Source organism: Canis lupus, chromosome 8 (assembly GCF_003254725.2).
Source record: "Canis lupus dingo isolate Sandy chromosome 8, ASM325472v2, whole genome shotgun sequence".
Classification (NCBI taxonomy): Eukaryota; Metazoa; Chordata; class Mammalia; order Carnivora; family Canidae; genus Canis; species Canis lupus.
Window position 1 is genome coordinate 1,824,033 of NC_064250.1, and position 18,217 is coordinate 1,842,249.

Consider the following 18,217-nt stretch of genomic DNA (forward strand, 5'->3'; position numbering starts at 1 on the left):
CTCAGTCATGAATCTTTATTTTCGTAAGCCTTACCCGTTATTGATAAATAAAGATATAAAAACAATCAAAGATCCTAGCATTTTCTAAAGATCATTTTTCATCGGGGGCTGTGCATCCATCTTGGGTAAAATCATTCCGAGGATGCGCAGGCCCGGCCTCCAACCCCTTGGGACAGAGACCGTGGTGGCAGCGAGAGCCTGATGCCCCCCTACACCTCAAGACTGGAAGCACACTCAGAGGCAGGCAGGCCCCAAGGCACATGGGACCTGAGGGAGGTGGGGGAGGGAGCCTGCACCCAGGAGCCCCAAGGCCCCTCCCGGGTGTGGGTCCGCGCAGAGGCGATCCAGAGGCCAACGTGTCAGTAGTAGCGGAGGCACACCTTGTCCATGGACAGCTTGATTCTGCAGGAGTCAGGAAGGCAGAGCGGGTGAGCCGTGTCAGGGGTGGCAACCCCACGCCAACCTCACACAGCCTGGAGCAGGCCATCCTCGGGACGCAGCCGTCAATGGTGAGCACCCGGGGTGGGGATCTGACACCCTCCCATGTGGTAGGCAGAGAAGACAGCTCCCCGCCTCGCAGGGCCGACCCTCCCACTGCTGGGGGGGCGGGGGGAGGCCCGTGACCTACCTGTCGATCGGGAAAGGCCTCTCACAGAGGTTGGCGAGCACGTGTAGCTGCCTGAGCGCATACTCGTACTGCAGGGAAACAAGCCCCCAGGGACGTGGTCAGACGCCCGTCGTCGTGTCGCTGCACCCAGCTCCTCATGGGGAACCCCACCACCACCACACTCCCAGACCTAACGCCTCCTGACCCATAGTCCTGGACCCCCTCCCCCAACTCGGTCATGCACTGAGATTTGTGGGCTGGGGCCCATGGCGGGGTTGGAGTTGGGCCCCCGCCCGCCTGGCCTCCAGTTCCAGGAACCTCCTTCTGGGGGGGCCTGCACTGAGGACGGGACCGGCGGATGCGGCTCCAGCTCGCAGCAGGTGAAGACTGCAAGGACCAGGAAGGATGGTTTATCTGGATAAACCTCCCAGGGAGTCTGGAAACACTCAGGAGGAAGGAACAGATCCACTCCAAGTGGTTCCAGACGCAAAACATCAACCCCCGAAAACAAAGCATTTATTAAACGAGGGGGAGAGTTTCAATTAAACAAGTGAGAAAAATACCTGCCTGACAAAGTTAAAAAGAAAAAAATAAAACTGAGAGCCTCTGGGTAACAGAGTGCATCATCCCGAGCTCCCAGCTCCCTGTCTTTGGGGACATCACAACCGAGTACACACATCACGGCCCGACCGTGCCTCTGCCACAATGGAAACATTCTAGACAATTCTTCCCACGCAGAGGCTGTAGCCGCAAGGGAGTAGCGCACACTGGAGATGTGGCTACTGCAGCCAAGACACAAAGCTTTCATCTTATTTCATTTGAATTAGTCTAACGGATTTGAATCTAGATCCAAGCGGCCGTCCGAGGCCAGTGACCCTGCATGGGGAGCACAGTTGAGAAGGAGAAGTCGGCACACCTTCTGGGAAACGCTGGAGAGGAAGCATTTCTGGCTTTGCAGGAGGCAGGAGCCCCACAGACTGCAAGGGGAGCATGGCCACGCCCCTGGGAGACAGTTTATGAGGACAGGCTGGGGCAGGACAGGCTCGCGGCTGCCCTACCAACCGTGTCCCCACAAGGGTCCAGCCGCACAGCCTGACCAAGGCGCCTACTGCCCGACCTTGTGGGGTCTGCGGGGACGGAACCACGTTCCCATCCTCTGACAGTAAGTGTGGGGATAGGTTGGGGGCCCAAGAGACAGAGTCTCGATGGCCGCTGGGGCGTGGGGCATGCAGGGACCCGGCAGGCGCTTGTGGGGAAGCAGCACCCCCAGTCACTTGAGTCATGACAGACACATGCTCACCCACCTGGCAGCGTGCATGCCTGGGGCCGGCTCCTGCAGTCAGCAACCAGGCCGTCCTACCCCCACCCCTCCCCACCCCCATGCCCGTCGGAGGCCCCAGGCGGCGCCTCTGGTTCCTGAGCCTGGATGGGACCCTCTATGAGGCAGCAGGCCTCCTGTGACCTCAGGGGACAGGCACCTCGCAGTGGGGATCTCACCATGACGGAGTGCCAGTTGAAGCAGTGTGTGCGGAAGTGGGTCACGGCCGCCTGGAAACAGTCATAGGCCCTAAGCTCGGCCCTGTCGGACAGCAGCCACTTGGCCTCCGCGTCGGAGCTCGCCATCAAGGAGACCATCTTGCGCACAGCTGTGTCAATGACGTGCCTTGCCTGTGAGGACAACACAGCCTGACTCAGGGTGGCCCCTTGGAGCTGTGATCGCCCAGGGGCCTGTGTACAGATCGCTCTCCTCACATGGCTCCTGGCCCAGCAACGCCCACAAGGCGCTGGGGGGCTTCACCGGCCTCCAGCTCAGGACGTGATCTGGGTCCTGGGGTCAAGTCCTGCGTTGGCGCCCTGCCCGGCAGGTGCCTGCCCTCCCTCTCCCTCAGCCCCTCCTGCTGTTCACGCTCTCTCCCTCTCTTACTCTCTCACTTGCTCTCTCTCAACTAAATAAATGAATCTTTAAAACAATCAGACGCCAACAACGGCATCCTGTGGGGGGAGCCATGTGCAGGGGAGACGTGACAGCCAGAAAGCCTCGCACGACCCTGTGCTCTTGGGGTCTCTGACAGATGGACACTTTTGCCTCCAAACACCTGAGGTGCAGGCAAGGCCCACCCTGAGGAGCGCAGCAGGTGTACAAACTGTGGCCAAGCAACTGTCCCGTGAATGGGGCCGCCTGTTCCAGAAACCACCTGACAGACATGGGGCACAGAGGGTGGTGGCACGTCCTTCCCACATGCTGAATAAAAAACATACTTTACCACAAAATAGGTCGAATACTTTTCTAACAGGTCAATATATTTTTAAAACTTCAGCGTTCATTTCTAACGCAGCAGATACCACAATCACCGCATGTCAACACAGCACTTTGGAGTCCAGGCTCCAGTAGGAATGGAGGGAGGTCCCAGACCAACCCAGACCAGGACCTCCTTGTCACCCTGTGCTGCACTCTGGTTACTACGCCCCTGCGGGGCCCTGTTGGGATTATCAGACACAGGAATGGGAGCCAGACCACAGCCGTGGTCTCTGTCTTGGAAACGCGGGCTGCACGGCACATGGCGGACACTGCCAGGATGACACAGCCTCTACCCGGCCTCCCGGGGCCCGCGTGCCAGCTGGTGCTTCTAGACACATGGCTGCAGCTTCAATCGCCAATTCTGCAGGTTTCAAAGAATCAGATGAGCTGCTGCAAACAATCAGCAGTGGTAAAAGGGTAAAAGATCGCTCACACGAATTTTAGGCTCAGGAAGAATTTTAGGCTCTATGATTTCCTAAGGGGTTAGAAACGTAGGCTGCATTGCATTTTTTTAAAACCATGATTGGCTAATAACTCACCAAGTGGCAACACACATGCAGAATGTTTCCTGAGCAACTAGGAATAAAAACAAGGAAACGCCCACATCCCATCTGTGCTGCTGCTGCCCAGGGACCAAGGTCAGGATAAGGACAGCTCGGCCCTGCTCACTCACCTCCCTGTTAACACACACAAGGGCCACACGCCTTCCCACTGCCTCCTATGTGGCCGGAGGGGGTGGGCCCTACTGTGGCCCAGCTTCACGTCCCACTGGCCAAACATCAGGATGCAGACACCCAGGTCCCTTGTGCTGCCTGCTGAGGCTAGGAGCAGCGACTGGAAATGGTTCCTTCAAGCACGACTTACATCCAGGTGCCTGTGGATCTGCTCCACGAGAGTCCTGGACTCCTGCAGATCATTGGTGCTCATCAGCTTCCTTTTCATGATGGTGAGGGGCACCTCAGGGCTCGGGGTGAGGTCAAGGTGCTGGACAGGAGGCAGGGAGATAGGGGCGCTGGCCTTGTGCTTCATCCCCTGGAACTGCATCACTTTCATGGCAGAGATAGACTGAGGAGAGAGGGGACAGCCAGGTGAGTGGGAGAAGCAGACAACCCATTTGGTCCTGGCTCTGGCCGCTCGGGGAGGCTCCCCGCTCAAGCCCATGGCCTCAGGACCACAGAAGGGCCCCAGTCACAGCCTGTGAACACACACTTGGCCCTCAACACGGGGACAGAAGACACATGTGAGCACCTGAGGTCCCCTAACAATGAACTTCGAGATGCCTGAAATCCTCTATGGGAGAACCACTCACTGTGTCACAAAGGAAAGGCCATCACAGCTCCACGGGGACCTGAGCCAGGACTCAGGTTTTCAGCCAGGAAAGACTCTGGGTTCTGCTGCCCTATCCAAGCACCACCCCCTCCCCAGCCAACCCCACAGCCGCGCGCCACCCCCCCGCCCAACCCCACAGCCCATGCACCACCACCCCCAGCCAACCCCACAGCCCACGCCACCCCTCCACCCAACCCCACAGCCTGTGCCAGCCCCCCCTCCTGCTCAACCCCACAGTCCGTAATCCCCTGGCCAACCCTGGATTCAGGATCAGGAAGGCACAAAGCCCAGCTTAGAACTGGATGACATGTGGGTCCACTGAGAGGGACGGCGGACCGTCAGGGCCAAACAGGCATGTCAGCCAGGCTCCAGACTAGACCCCCCATCAGAGGGAAGAAGTGTGACAAGGAATCCTTTTCCTAAACCAAGCAATAATAATCTAAAAAGTTCTAAGACAAACAATAAAATACACACAAACATCTATCAACACATCGTGTTTGGAAAGGTCCATCCTATGTCTTCAACCAAGACCAGGCACAGCCTGTGCAGAAGAAGTCAAATGCCAGCAGGAAGCCTCTCATGCTTCAATCCCACAGCCAGGGCAGTGCCACCTCTGATCCTGCCTCCAGCAGGTCACCTTCCCTTGCCATCTCCCCTCCCTGCTCCACCACCACTACTCATGAGGCCCGAGAAGGCCTGGGGCACCCTGAGGGCATATCTCCTACCCAGGCTCAGGTCTACATGGTGCCAGCGAGGAGCTGAAGGCAGCGGCACTGACCAGCTCACAGCGTCTCCTACAAGGACAGTGCTGGCATTGAAGGAACACATGACTGCTGGGGCAAGATAAGCTAGTGCAGGCCGCCTGGGGAACACTGTTCGGTCACAAACACCCCCCTGCACATGGCAGGGGTCAGCTCCAGCTGGCAGCACAGCAGCCACCTGCTGTGACCTCTGTCCACACAGCCCTGATAAACTCATCCATTTAACCACTGTAGGTCCCTTCTCAACACAGCTGGGGCTGGGGCTGTGGAAGTCCCTACATTCTGGTCTGACAGTAAAGGTAACAAGCTGCCACATGCAGGGCTGGGGTCCTCTGAGGCACTGCCCCGAAACTCACAGAAGCTTTCAAGGCTGTGACCTCTTCCCACGTGCCAAGCCTGCTTAGTGTTTCTGGTGTGTGGTCTTCTTTGATTGAACTCTACATCTCTGACCGAGGAGGACATGGAGATTCGGGGAAGCAGTCCACCCCAAATCTCACAGCTTTTCAAGAGTGAACCTGACAGAGTCTGATCCCAGAGTCCAGGCCCGGTGCCCCGGATGCAGCTGGCAGCAAGGGGCAAAGCCATCCACACCTCAGCCATCTCTCTCCTGGGTCCTCACCCTTCTCCCCCAAGAGAGGCATGTTCCGGGGGAGCCAGGCCGAGGCTCTACATCAGTGGCAGCAGTGTGAGGCTGCCCTTCTCACCTTGTTTCCGTACTGCATGACGTGGCTGGTGTTGGTGTGGGACTTCACCAGCTGGTACTGCCTGTGGAGGGTCTCCTTCGTCAAATCCTCCTGCAAAGATGGAAACATGAAAGTTCTCTGATGATCAGAGCCAATGACCACGCCTCAGTGGAACAGCCAGATTCCCAGGGGCTCACCACGTCCGAGTCCTCCATCCAGTTGACGCTATACCAGTCCCCCAGGAATGTGGACCTCTTCTCGTCATAGTAACAGGCGTAGGATGACTCACTGGGGTTGGCTGCTGTGGTCGCATAAACTAGGAGGGATTCAAGACGTCGTGCTGTAACCCTCTGCCCCCTCCTGTGGGTCCTTCCCTCCTTCCCAGTGCGCTCAAAGCTGGCAGCTGTACCCAGCCCTGTTCATTCGGTGACAGTCACTGTCTACAATTAAATGTAGGAGAAAGAGAAGCTGGTTGACAGACACTTTCTGTGAAAATAAATAAGCAAGCTCGCATGCTTACTAGGACGCCGAGGTATTTTAGAACAATGCTGAAAGATTATAATAGCTCTGGAAACTCAAAGGACATGAAATGAAACCTAATCTCACTTCCAGAGAAATCCACTGTTTACTGGAAAACGCTTTGCCTAAACATACACGATAGCCAGCATTTACTATCTTGCTACTATGGGCTCAGGATCGTGCTGGGCAAATGTCAACACCTCAAATGCACCTCCCCCAGCAGACAGGCACCATCTTTATCCCCATTTTACAGGGGGGAATAACCGAGGGTCAGTGAGGGTCAGTCAGTCAACTGCTCAAGATCACAGCCAGCTGGCAATGCCTTGCAAGGGACCAGAGCTGGTCTCAGGACTATGTGACCCTGGACTTCAGGAGCTTTACTAGTCCCTGGAAGAAGACCAGAAAGCTCCCATTGGTCTTTTCTCCCAGACCACTAATATGTGAAGGCGGAGCCCAGAGCTGCCCTTACCCCTACTTCTGTGCACCAGGCTGCCCTAGTTCCCTACTCATAGAGACCCCTTGGTTCTTCACGTCACAGAATCGGAGTGGAATAACCAACTGTGCCACTGAGCAACCTGCTCACCCGCTGGGCTCAGAGGCCAGACCCACCGCCTACCATTGATGTTGCTGGGCAGGTGCCTCATCATGGACCCAGATTCACAGGCTTCGATGTAGAACACCATCTGTGAGGCAGACGAGACAGGTGACCTCACACACATGTGGCTCTGGCTCTGCCCCTCTCTTCACCCACTTTTGAGAGTCTTTTACTCTTGCTTCTGGGAGCTACCTCTGCTGTCAGGGGCTGCTGCTGGAGGCTACAGAAGCTGCCGTCATGCAAGCCAGAAAGACTCAGAGCTATTCATTACTAACAGACTAAATGATCTATTAGTTCAAATGATGCAGGCAAATAGTCCCACAGGTCATTCTAAGGAAAACTGTTTCGCTATTCGATACAGGGAGACAGTGCAGCAGGCCATCTTTCCAACATTTCTGTCATGTACGTGCCTGGGCTATTCAGTTTCTGTAAAGGCTGTTCCTGGGATGAGCAAAGGCCAAAGTGTAGGTAAGATGGTGGTATCTTCACCAACAGCTAACTGGTGTCAGCGCTAAAAACAGGGGTCTTCAAAGCAGCCCCTAGACCACTAGTATAAGCATCAACTCAAAGCCAAGTTTTCAGGCCTCTCCCCAGGCTCTGAGTCAAACTCTAGACCTGGGGTTCACACCGTGTCTTAATAAGAACTCTAACAATTCTGATCTAACAGCTAAAGCCCTAGAATCACTAAAGGTAAGTCCTGGAGAACTGCCGATCAAGACTGACCACATGGACTTTCTCCAGAAAACAGCTGTGTGGAGTGGGGGCAGTCGTGGGATGGCAGGCTCCGCATCACCCCCAGGCCATCAAGTGTTGACATTACCTTTTGGTACATCTTGTGTTTGTACATGTAATGGATGGTGTCATTCAGGTCCTTCACATGAAGCTGAAAAGTAGGAAGACTGACATTCAGACCAAAAGATCAAAAGAAACCATTTGCTGGATAACTTGCTGATAAAGCCCTAACGATGCTCTGTAAATTCTGGCCCTTAGAAACATCGTGACCCGCATTATCCCCACGTGGCATCTCACGTGTTTTATTTAAATATTGAAAAAGGGAGGGACACCTGAGTGGCTCAGTGGTTGAGCATCTGCCTTTGGCCCAGGGCGGCGTGATCCCCGAGTCCTGGGATCAAGTCCCACATGGGGCTCCCTGCATGGAGCCTGCTTTTCTCCCTCTGCCTGTGTCTCTACCTCTCTCTGTGTCTCTCATGAATAAATAAAATCTTAAATTAATTAATTAATTAAATGTATGTATGTATGTATGTATGTATGTATATACATATTTATAAAGTGGAAGAGAATGTGCTTTCTCATTCATTATTTTGTCTGAAGCATTCAGAGACCGTGTTCTACTATTGCATCTAGTGCCATGTACCCAAGTCTGGAGACGGTTTACTGAGGCTGGGATATGAAGAGAAATGCAGGGAACTCCTGCTGGAAGAGATGCTTCTGCAGATTCCAGGCTGCTAAGTGTGTCCCCTGCACTCACTGGCCACACACAGAAACCAGACCAGGCAGGGCGTTAGAAACACACATTACAGTCTTAACGTTGACACCAAGGTTGTGTTTGCCAGCCTCCTACTCTGTCCTCACAATGTTAAGAAAAACTCACTTCATCATTAGGAAACACCAGGATGCCAGTAGCTCCATGATCAGTGAAGTAAATGAACACATGATCCCGGGGGCCACTGTCGAGAGAGTGTGACAGACAAGGAGAGTCAGATTTGACCAGTTCCTATTCCCACTTCTCTGAAAAGTTGCTCTTACCGAAAAGTAAGAAGAGGCTTGAGAACTACGGTCCCCCAACCAGACACGACGAGGAACCCAGGGCCTGCTACCCTCCTCTGCCCTCAGCCCCCTCTGAGGGTGACCATGAACCCCAAGGCACATTCTAGAGCTTCAGTTATAAATTATAGTCAGGAAGGCAGAGACGTCTGCTGGGTAGTTTATCTTATGGACCAGGTGTGATTCAAAGAGTGGCATCCCTTGGTAACCAGGATGCACGCCAGCAGCCACTCTCTTACCAGGTCTCCCCAAAATGAGGAATGAAGCCAGAACACACACAGAAAAAAAGTCCTTCAGCTCAGACATCCTCTCTTCCAGGCCCTTCCGCCTGCACATCGTCTGCCCACGGTGTGCCCTGCCCACCTGCCCATATACTCACTTGTGCTTACCCCTCCCCTCCAGCATGAGAGGAATAGTACCACCTGTTAAGGACCTGAGGCGGTCTGAAGGCATGTGACCACAGTCCCGATATCACTTAAAAGTGCTATATAAAGAGATGCTAAACATCTCCCACCCAGCCAGTGGCAGGCAGCAGGGCTGGTTTTGCCAGTACAAAGGCTAGTGCTGTGCATGTGGACATGCTCCTCTCCCCAACGGGCCGACCTCGAACACAGCACAGAACAGCAGCCCAGACCAATGTGACCAGCTGCGGGGCTTCAGGCCCGTCTCGGGTGCATTCCGCTGGCTGTGGAACATACCAGCACTAAGACCCATGGACAACAAAAAGCAATGGGTATAAGTAATAGGGAACATTTCATTAATAATAATAATGAACCACCCCGGCTCCTAGAGTTTATTCAGTACAGAGATGGGCTCCCCCGAAGAAGCCACAGCTCTGCACAGCCTGTCTAAAGTCAGGACAAGGTAAAGAACGTCACCTATGCTGGGTGCCGAACCACTCAGGAAAGTGTGCTAGCTATAAAACAGACGTTACCTCTTCAAGACCTTTCCAGAGCCTTTGCCCTTCACTGCTTCCTCGTCACCTCTCAACACGGCGAGGAAATTTTGTGGGGTGACATCCTACAAAGAATTGGAAGTCAAAATCAGATGTCGCTGTCATTCCAAATCAGAGCGATTACTGATGTAGCAGACCACACATCTTTAAGGCTCGAGGTTTAAGAGCAAAGACTGGAATGAAGTAAGACCTGACACAAGGCCAGTGTTTCTGGAGCCTGTGCATGACCTCCTGTCAAATATCATCTTGCTGCTGGCTGATGGCAACTCCTACCATCCCTTCCTGACCATTACGAAGTCCACGTGTAGAAACTCAAGACGCTGGTAGGTAGGGACTAACAGCAGAGAAGGAGTGAAGCATCTCAGAGGAAGAGCAGGGGGAGGAGAACCATTAGTACTGGGCCTCCCTTATGCATCCAGTTTGCTGTCTACAAAGTCAAATCCCAAGGATACTTGAGGTCCTTCAAGGTTAAAGATAACACCGATGCCTGAGCATTAAAAAAAAAAAAAATATATATATATATATATGTGTGTATATATATATACACACACACACACATATATATATAGAAAAGTATAAGGAGGGAGGAATCACCAATTTTTTTAATAAATTTATTTTTTATTGGTGTTCAACTTGCCAACATACAGAATAACACCCAGTGCTCATCCCGTCAAGTGCCCCCCTCAGTGCCCGTCACCCAGTCACCCCCACCCCCCGCCCTCCTCCCCTTCCACCACCCCTAGTTCGTTTCCCAGAATTAGGAGTCTTCATGTTCTGTCTCCCTTTCTGATATTTCCCACACATTTCTTCTCCCTTCCCTTCTATTCCCTTTCACTATTATTTATATTCCCCAAATGAATGAGACAATATAATGTTTGTCCTTCTCCCATTGACTTATTTCATTCAGCATAATACCCTCCAGTTCCATCCACATTGAAGCAAATGAATCACCAAATTTTCTATACCTACCATCTAAGAGTCCAGATGTTTCCTTATTTCACTATATTAAAGAATTTTCATGAAAATGGGATCATCTACATCACATGTATGATGTGTTCAGTTTAAGTGTACTTGAATTTAAAAGAAACTGAAAGAACTGCTGAATTTCAGATAAATGCTTCTTTAACTATCAGGAATATTAGTTCGTAAACGATGCTTCTGAAATCAGGAGAAAGAGACCATGGCAAACCACAAGACAGCATCACTATGGTGCTTTTTACAAATGTGTCAATTGCTTCAGCCTGTATCAACAGGGGATACAATTCAGAAGTGATTTGCATTAACAATTAATGAAAAACATTCTCAGCAAAATCAATCCAGGGCTGCTCTGTGCCAGGATTGGTGCTGAGAAAATTGATTTTCAGAAAAGAGCATAGGTCTCTAATTAGGTTAGCGGCAAGACCTCAAGAAAATCAGGTATTACTGAAGGAAATCTACGATCAGGCTTAAAGTGTGGGACGACCAGAATCTAAAGATCAGTAGACTACCACTTATTTCTAACTTGCTTTTCCAGTTTTTTTTCCCTTGGCTTTCTTACAAAACTCTCAGAAATTACTCCTCAAGCACAAATCTTAACAGGAACACAAAGCACTGACCAGAAATCAATTAGTCCAGTGAGGTTCAGAACCTGGAAATGCAAGAATGAGGGGAGAATCATCGCTGGAATGAAAGCAAAGCCTTTGGCTCCATGCCCACGCCCCTCACCTCGCCGGTATAATCCTTGAGGACACCCTGGTAGACGTCCGAGCCATTGGGTCTGTTAATCACAATGCCTGGTGTGGGATTGCTGAAAACCAAAGGACACATTAGAAGCACATGATGGGTCACATCTCTGAAATCTCTCTTGAAAAACAGGCCCCCATTACATATAAAAATAGTCGACAACCACGTTTGCTAAAGACATTTCTTATCACCCACCCAGTCGCCAAGGTACTAAGGGTTTTAGAGCTTGGGAGGGGGGGGGATCTCAGGCAGCCCCCAGGTGTCGAGTTCTTGGCAGGAGCAACCAAGAGCTATCCTGGAAACTGAGGACAGGTGTGCCTGGCCTCCTGTGAGAGCCATTGAGCATCCCGAGGGCAAGATCTGAGCAAAAGGTTTCTCAGAGCAAAACTACTTACAGAAAAAGACAGGAGGAAAGACAAGACCTTAATACAAGAGCTTAGGTGTGAAAGCCCAGGATGGAGTATGTGCCATCACAGGATCCCCATTGTTGGCTCCAGCCGGTAAGTCAGGGAGAAACCACGTCTGTAGACATAGTACCCACACTGCTGCCCCGGTCTCCTCAAGACATCAGAGAGGCAGGCATAAGAGAACTATTCATAAAACTGAAGTCAACAAATAATAAAAGCAAACAGGCCCAGAAAGAAGGGTAGTTGGATCTAACCTACAAACGAGAGCCTTCTATGCACGGGGCTGCAGAGGCGACTCCTCCGTGCTGTGCGCCCTGCTCTAAGGTCACAAACAGGCCATGCAGAACCCAATGTGAGGTCTCCATGCTGAGGAGGAACTCACACTTTAAGCTCTTCCAGAGCACTGGCCCCCAAACACCCCTCAGCACTCAACCGCTGCCGCTGCCCCTGAGCAATGTTCCAAGTTCTATGGAAGCAGCCTTTGGGGTTTCATCTGCATGTCTGTTTTACGTTCTAATGTCTGTATTCTAATGCTGATTCTACAGATTCCTATGAGTCTGCATGCATTTATTAAAAAAATATCCTGGGGGGGCACCTAGGTGGCTCAGTCTGACTGGTGGTTTTGGCTCAGGTCACGACCTCAGGGTCCTGGGATTGAGCACCTCATCGGGCTCCCTGCTCAGTGATGAGTCTGCTTGTCACCCTCTCCCTTTACCCCTCCCCACACACACATGCACATGCTCTCTGAAATAAATCCATCTTTAAAAACATCCTGAATTCACCACCAAATTCAAAACGCTGCCTACTTACTCTTCAGAGTTGGCAATGTCATCGTACATCATCACAATGATCTGTTCATCAGGAATCCCATTTCGGTGAACAATCTGGTAGGCGTGGCATGCATCTGCCTGGAAGGAATGATTTTGTCAAGTCTTAGATTTTGCCCAGAAGGAGGCCAATTTTGGAGTTCTATGGAGCAATACATTCCTTCTCATGGAAGACATGCTCTGACTTATGCTTTACTGGTGAGGTATTTAAATTATCTTAAAACACAAACACCAATATTTTTTCAACTCAGTTTTTTTTTTTAACTTTTTTTTTTTTTTTTTTTTTTATGATAGTCACACAGAGATAGAGAGAGAGAGGCAGAGACACAGGCAGAGGGAGAAGCAGGCTCCATGCACCGGGAGCCCGATGTGGGATTCGATCCCGGGTCTCCAGGATCGCGCCCTGGGCCAAAGGCAGGCGCCAAACCGCTGCGCCACCCAGGGATCCCGTCAACTCAGTTTTTTAAACTTCCTCATTTCACTCAATATCCAAACTGTTATTCATCAGGCAGTTGGTGAAGATGTGGACAATACATGGACATGCACACAAAGCACCACCACTGGGTAACCAGGGCCTTCAAAAGCCCTGAATAATTTTCCCTCTTCCACGCTATGTAAGTCTCCTGAAAGCCCTGAGATGGGTCTGAAGAACAGAATAACAAACGAAAGACCCAAAGCCTACTTCTCTATCAAATGGAATTCTTCTGATCTGAGTCACTGTGGCTGCCCATAGCAGCTATTCAGAGACCTGAGTGAAAACTCTTCAGCTCAGGAATGGAAAGGATGAATGTACTCTCTAGTTTAAAAAAAAAAAAAAATTGCAACCACCGCAAGGCTGACAATATTAGGGATGAAAGAAAAGCTTTTGTTAATGTGAGTCTCCGTCTGTAAGAGGCTGAAGACATTCTTTGCTTCCTTTTTCAGAAGACATGCAGTAGACTCCAGGACAAAGGAGTCATTTGAGGACCATGAAGAAAAATGTCCCCTAACGTTCTGCTTCTGCTTAATGATGTCTTTCCAGAAAAAAGACACAGGGGCACCTGGGTGGCTCAGTCAGTTAAGCATCTGACTCTGGATTTTGGCTCAGGTCATGGTCTCAGGGTCATGAGATGGAACCCCATGTCAGGCTCCAAGCTCGGCACGGAGTCTGCTTGAGATTCTCTTTCCCTCTCCCCCTGCTAGTGTGCTCTAAGATAAATTTTAAAAAAGAATACAGACATAAATAAACATGAAGAGAGTAGGGAGCCCAACTATCTCGCTCTCTAAGGAAGACGGCTTTAGGAACTGGACCTTTTATACATAATGTCTTAAACACTCATCAGGGCAATAAAGCTCATCAAGCATTAATCCCAGCGTTTTGCCTGTAGATGACTCACACATACAGACTTCACAGCCACAATGGGTGTTAAATACACCACTGCTGAATGTTGGGTGGGTAAATCCCGGGTTTGGCACTCGGGAGCTGTGGGATGAATGGATGGCTGAATAAATAATAAAAACTCACACATTTATGGTCTTGTCAGGCATATACGGACTAGTGTTTGTCGGGTACTGCGCTGAGATTTTTCTATGCATTTTCTCATTTGATTCTCATAGCAACCCTACATGATCAAGGTAACGATTCCCACCTTATAGATAAGGAACCTGGAGCTTAGGGAGGTGAGGTGACTGGCCCAAGTCACCCAGCTCAGAGTGAGATATCCCTGGCACTGACTCCAGAACCTGATGCTGCTTCACGCAGGAACAACAGGGGAATCGTGAAAGTTAAGCCCATGGAAAGGGAGGAGCTGAAAATCATTAAAAAATAATTACTACTGGGGATCCCTGGGTGGCTCAGCGGTTTAGCGCCTGCCTTTGGCCCAGGGTGCAATCCTGGAGTCCCGGGATCGAGTCCCACGTCGGTCTCCTGGCATGGAGCCTGCTTCTCCCTCTGCCTGTGTCTCTGCCTCTCTCTCTATGTCTATCATAAAAAAAAAAAAAAAAAAATTTACTACTTTACATCCATACAAATTGTTGAAATGTTTAAGTCCCCATAACTGTAACACCATCTGTAGTAGGAAAGATGTTCTACTACGGTGGTAGCCCCCAAAGATGTCCACATCCCGAAGCCCAGAGCCCGTGACTAAGTTACATCATATGACAAAGGGGAATAAGACAGTGGATGGATTTATGGTGGCTCACTGGCTGACCCTAAAATAAATAGGAAGGTTATCCCGGATTAATCCAGTGGGCCCAATGTGATCACAGGCGTCCCTGTATGTGGAAGTAGGAGGCAGGAGAGTCATGTCACAGGGATACAATGTAAGAATCCTCAACTGTCACTGCTGGCTGTGAACACAAAAGAGGGGGCCGTGGGCCAAAGAATGAGGACAGCCCCTAAAAGTTGGAAAAAGTAGGAACATGGCACCTCCCCCAGAGTGCCCAGAAAGGAACACAGACCCATTTAAGATTTTCTCACCTCCAGGGCCCTAACATAATAAACGTGCACTGTTTTAAGCCACTAAGCTTGTAGTGATTTGTTACAGTCACAACAGGAAACTAACCCACTGATGGTGGAAGTTTACTGGGATTGGCACTTCCCTCAGGAAGACACCTCGTCATCATCCAATCAAGTTGAAGCTCATCCCCACCAACCCGGTGATTCTGCTCCTAGCAAAACCCTAGGGGAACTCTACCCATGTGCCATAGAGGATTCCTCAGAGCAAAACAAAACAAAACCAAGAACTAACCCAAAGGACCATCAATAGCTGGAAAAACAAACTGCTATGTGTTCCTATAACGGGATGCCATGAAGCTCACGTAGGCAGATGGGTGAATGAATGAAATACAACCCATGTTTCAAAACAGATGAATCTCAGGAACATAATGAGAAAAAGAGCAAGTCGTAGAAAAATACACTCACTATGATTATAGTTACATAAAGGCCAAAACAGGCTAAAGTAAACACTATATGGTTTACAGTTAAATACTCACATGGTGAAACCATAAAGCAAAGTGAAGGAATGACTGACAGAAAATTCAGGCACTCACCCTCTGACGAGGAGAGCAGGGGGAATCAGTCAGAGGATAGGATCTTAGTAATGTTCTTTTTTTTTTCTTCAGTCTGATACAGATATTCATTTTCTTATTACTCTTTAACTTGCACACACATGTGATATAGACAATTGTTTGCTTTCTTTTTCATTGAAAAAAAAAACAAAACAAAACATCAAACCAATATGATGTCAGATTTCACCCACCTTTATGATACAAGTGGGCAGGCATACCACCTGCTCTCCTTGGTGACAAGGCATCCTAATTACTGATTTATTTTGTCGGAAGCCAGGTTCATTTAAAAAACTAGAATAAAAACAGGAATAAATCTAACAAAAGTATTAGACTTGTACACTGAAAACTTGAAAATATTGTTGAGGTAAATTAAAGATCCAAATAGAGAGATTATCTCATATTCATGGATTGGAAAACTTACTGCTATTAACATTTAAAAAAAAATGGTCAGCAGGCTTTTTTTGCAGAAGTCAACAAGATGATCCTAAAACTTACAGGAAATTGCAAAAAACCTAGAATAGCCAAAACAATTTTGAAAAAGTTAGAGGACTTTCACTTCCTTTCATATGTTGTATGTATCGTATACTCTATTCCTACAATAAAGTAAGCTAGAAAAAAGAAAACATTAAGAAAATCATAAAGAAAATACATTTAGAGTATTACTGTATTTATTGGAAAAGATCTGCACATAAATGGACTCATGCAGCTCAAACCCATATTGTTCAAGGGTCAGCTGTACACTGGGGAAAGAAGAGTCTTTTCAACAAATGGTGCTGGAACCATTTGGAAATCCACATAAAAAGATGAACTTGGGCCTTCATTTCACACCATTCACAAATATTAACTCAAGATGGATCGTAGACTTCAATGTTAGGGCTAAAACAAACACTTCTGGAAGATATATTAGGAGAAAGTCTTCAGAGTTATAACTGCCAAAGATGTAGATACACCACCAAAAGCATGGCCTATAAAAGAAAAAAACTGATACACTGGACATCATTAAAATTTTTTTTAATTTTTTTTTTATTTATTTATGATAGTCACAGAGAGAGAGAGAGAGAGAGGCAGAGACATAGGCAGAGGGAGAAGCAGGCTCCATGCACCGGAAGCCGGATGTGGGATTCGATCCCGGGTCTCCAGGATCGCGCCCTGGGCCAAAGGCAGGCGCCAAACAGCTGCGCCACCCAGGGATCCCTCATTAAATTTTTTAATTTTCAAAAGACACTGTTAAGAATTTGCAAAACTTGTATGAATAGAGAGCTTGTATCTAGAACATCCAAAGAACTATAGTAACCCAATTAGACAATCCAAAGAAAAACAGAAGATGTAGGGGGGTTTTGTTTGTTTTAGAAATTTTCATTTATTTATTTCAGAGGGAGAGAGAATGAGCAGGGGAGGGAGAAGCAGATTTCCCGCTGAGCAGTGAGCCTGAGCAGGACTTGATCCCAGGACCCCAGGATCATAACTTGAGCCCAAGGCAGATGCTTAACCAACCGAGCCACCTGAGTGGCCCCCAAATGGAAGATTTGGAATAAGCATTTCACCTAAGATACACAAATGGCTAAAAAGCACATTAAAGATGCTCAATATCACTAAGTTATTCGGATATGTGAATTAAAGCGACAAGATATCAATTCACAGCGAGACAAACAGTAACAAGGGTTGGTGAGGATGTGAAAACCAGGACCCTCCTCCATCCACTGCTTGTGGGAACATAAAACGGTGTCGTCCTTTTGGAAAGCAATTAAACGGTCTCTTAAAAGGCTATGCATAAAGTTACCATATGACCCAGCAGTTCGATTCTTTCTGCACAAGAGAAACAAAAACATTTATCTGAGGGAAGATGTACAGGAAAATATTCTTAGCGACATTATCCCTGATAAGCAAAAAAAACGTACACAACCCACATGCCTGTCAACCGTAAAGGGGCAGATACAATGTGGTTGATACATACTATTAATATTCTTGCAATAAAAAGGAACAAAGTGCTGACATGCTACAAGGCAGATAAACTTCTGAAACGCTATGCCAACAGAAACCAAACGCTACAGGTCGAATGACTGCATTTACATGAAATGTTCAGAAATGGCAAATTTATAGAGACAGAAGGTGTGTTTTTGGTGGTTACCCAGGGCTGGGGGCGTCTGAGGAAATGGGAACGTTCTAGCGCCGGTTGGCGGCGGCAGCTGCACACCCCGGTGAGCTGACCGAGCCGCCGGAGTTGCACACGTGTCCCATCACATGCCAGCGGCGCCTCCTACGGCCTGGACTCCTCGCCACCCGAGACGCACACGCTTTAAGCCCCATTTTGAAAAGGGGACGAAGGCCCAAAGGGCTCAGACACTCAGCCGGGGCCCTCCCTCTCAGTCAGGTCGCGGTTCCCTCCCGCGCCGCGCCGTGCGGGGCTGCCTCTAACCCCGCTAGCTAAGTCGGTGGCACCGCGGTGGGCAGGGGTCAGAGGCCGCCCACACACATTCCCGGTGCCTCCGAGGCGGCACGCGAGGGGGCACCGGGCAGAGGCGAGGCCCGCCGGCCCACCCGGCAGGCTTTGGCACACCGGCCCCCGGAGGCGACCCCCGGGGGCTGGCCGCGGTCCCTCACAGCCTGCTGGCGCCACCTCCACCTCAGGCCCACCGTCGGCCAAACAGGGGCAACCGCCTGGGAGCAAAGGTTAGATTCA

General features: G+C 49.8%; 1 protein-coding gene across 3 annotated transcripts in view; it reads right to left on the reverse strand.

The window, feature by feature from the left end:
- LGMN (legumain) overlaps nt 1-18,217 on the reverse strand; it is a 31,497-nt gene continuing 13,280 nt past the window's right edge. For 2 of the 3 annotated variants that reach the window (XM_025467794.3, XM_025467795.3), the window contains exons 3-14: nt 12,473-12,570; nt 11,238-11,319; nt 9,513-9,598; nt 8,406-8,481; nt 7,614-7,676; nt 6,815-6,881; nt 5,877-5,995; nt 5,701-5,790; nt 3,771-3,971; nt 2,105-2,275; nt 629-696; nt 1-402 (exon numbers count right to left, since the gene is read on the reverse strand). In XM_025467794.3, coding sequence (XP_025323579.1) covers nt 360-402; nt 629-696; nt 2,105-2,275; nt 3,771-3,971; nt 5,701-5,790; nt 5,877-5,995; nt 6,815-6,881; nt 7,614-7,676; nt 8,406-8,481; nt 9,513-9,598; nt 11,238-11,319; nt 12,473-12,570 — 1,164 coding nt within the window. In that variant the 3' untranslated portion in view covers nt 1-359. Of the gene's footprint in view, nt 403-628; nt 697-2,104; nt 2,276-3,770; nt 3,972-5,700; nt 5,791-5,876; nt 5,996-6,814; nt 6,882-7,613; nt 7,677-8,405; nt 8,482-9,512; nt 9,599-11,237; nt 11,320-12,472; nt 12,571-15,728; nt 15,829-18,217 lie in introns of all 3 variants that reach the window. The other variant, XM_049113574.1, reaches the window with a different exon arrangement.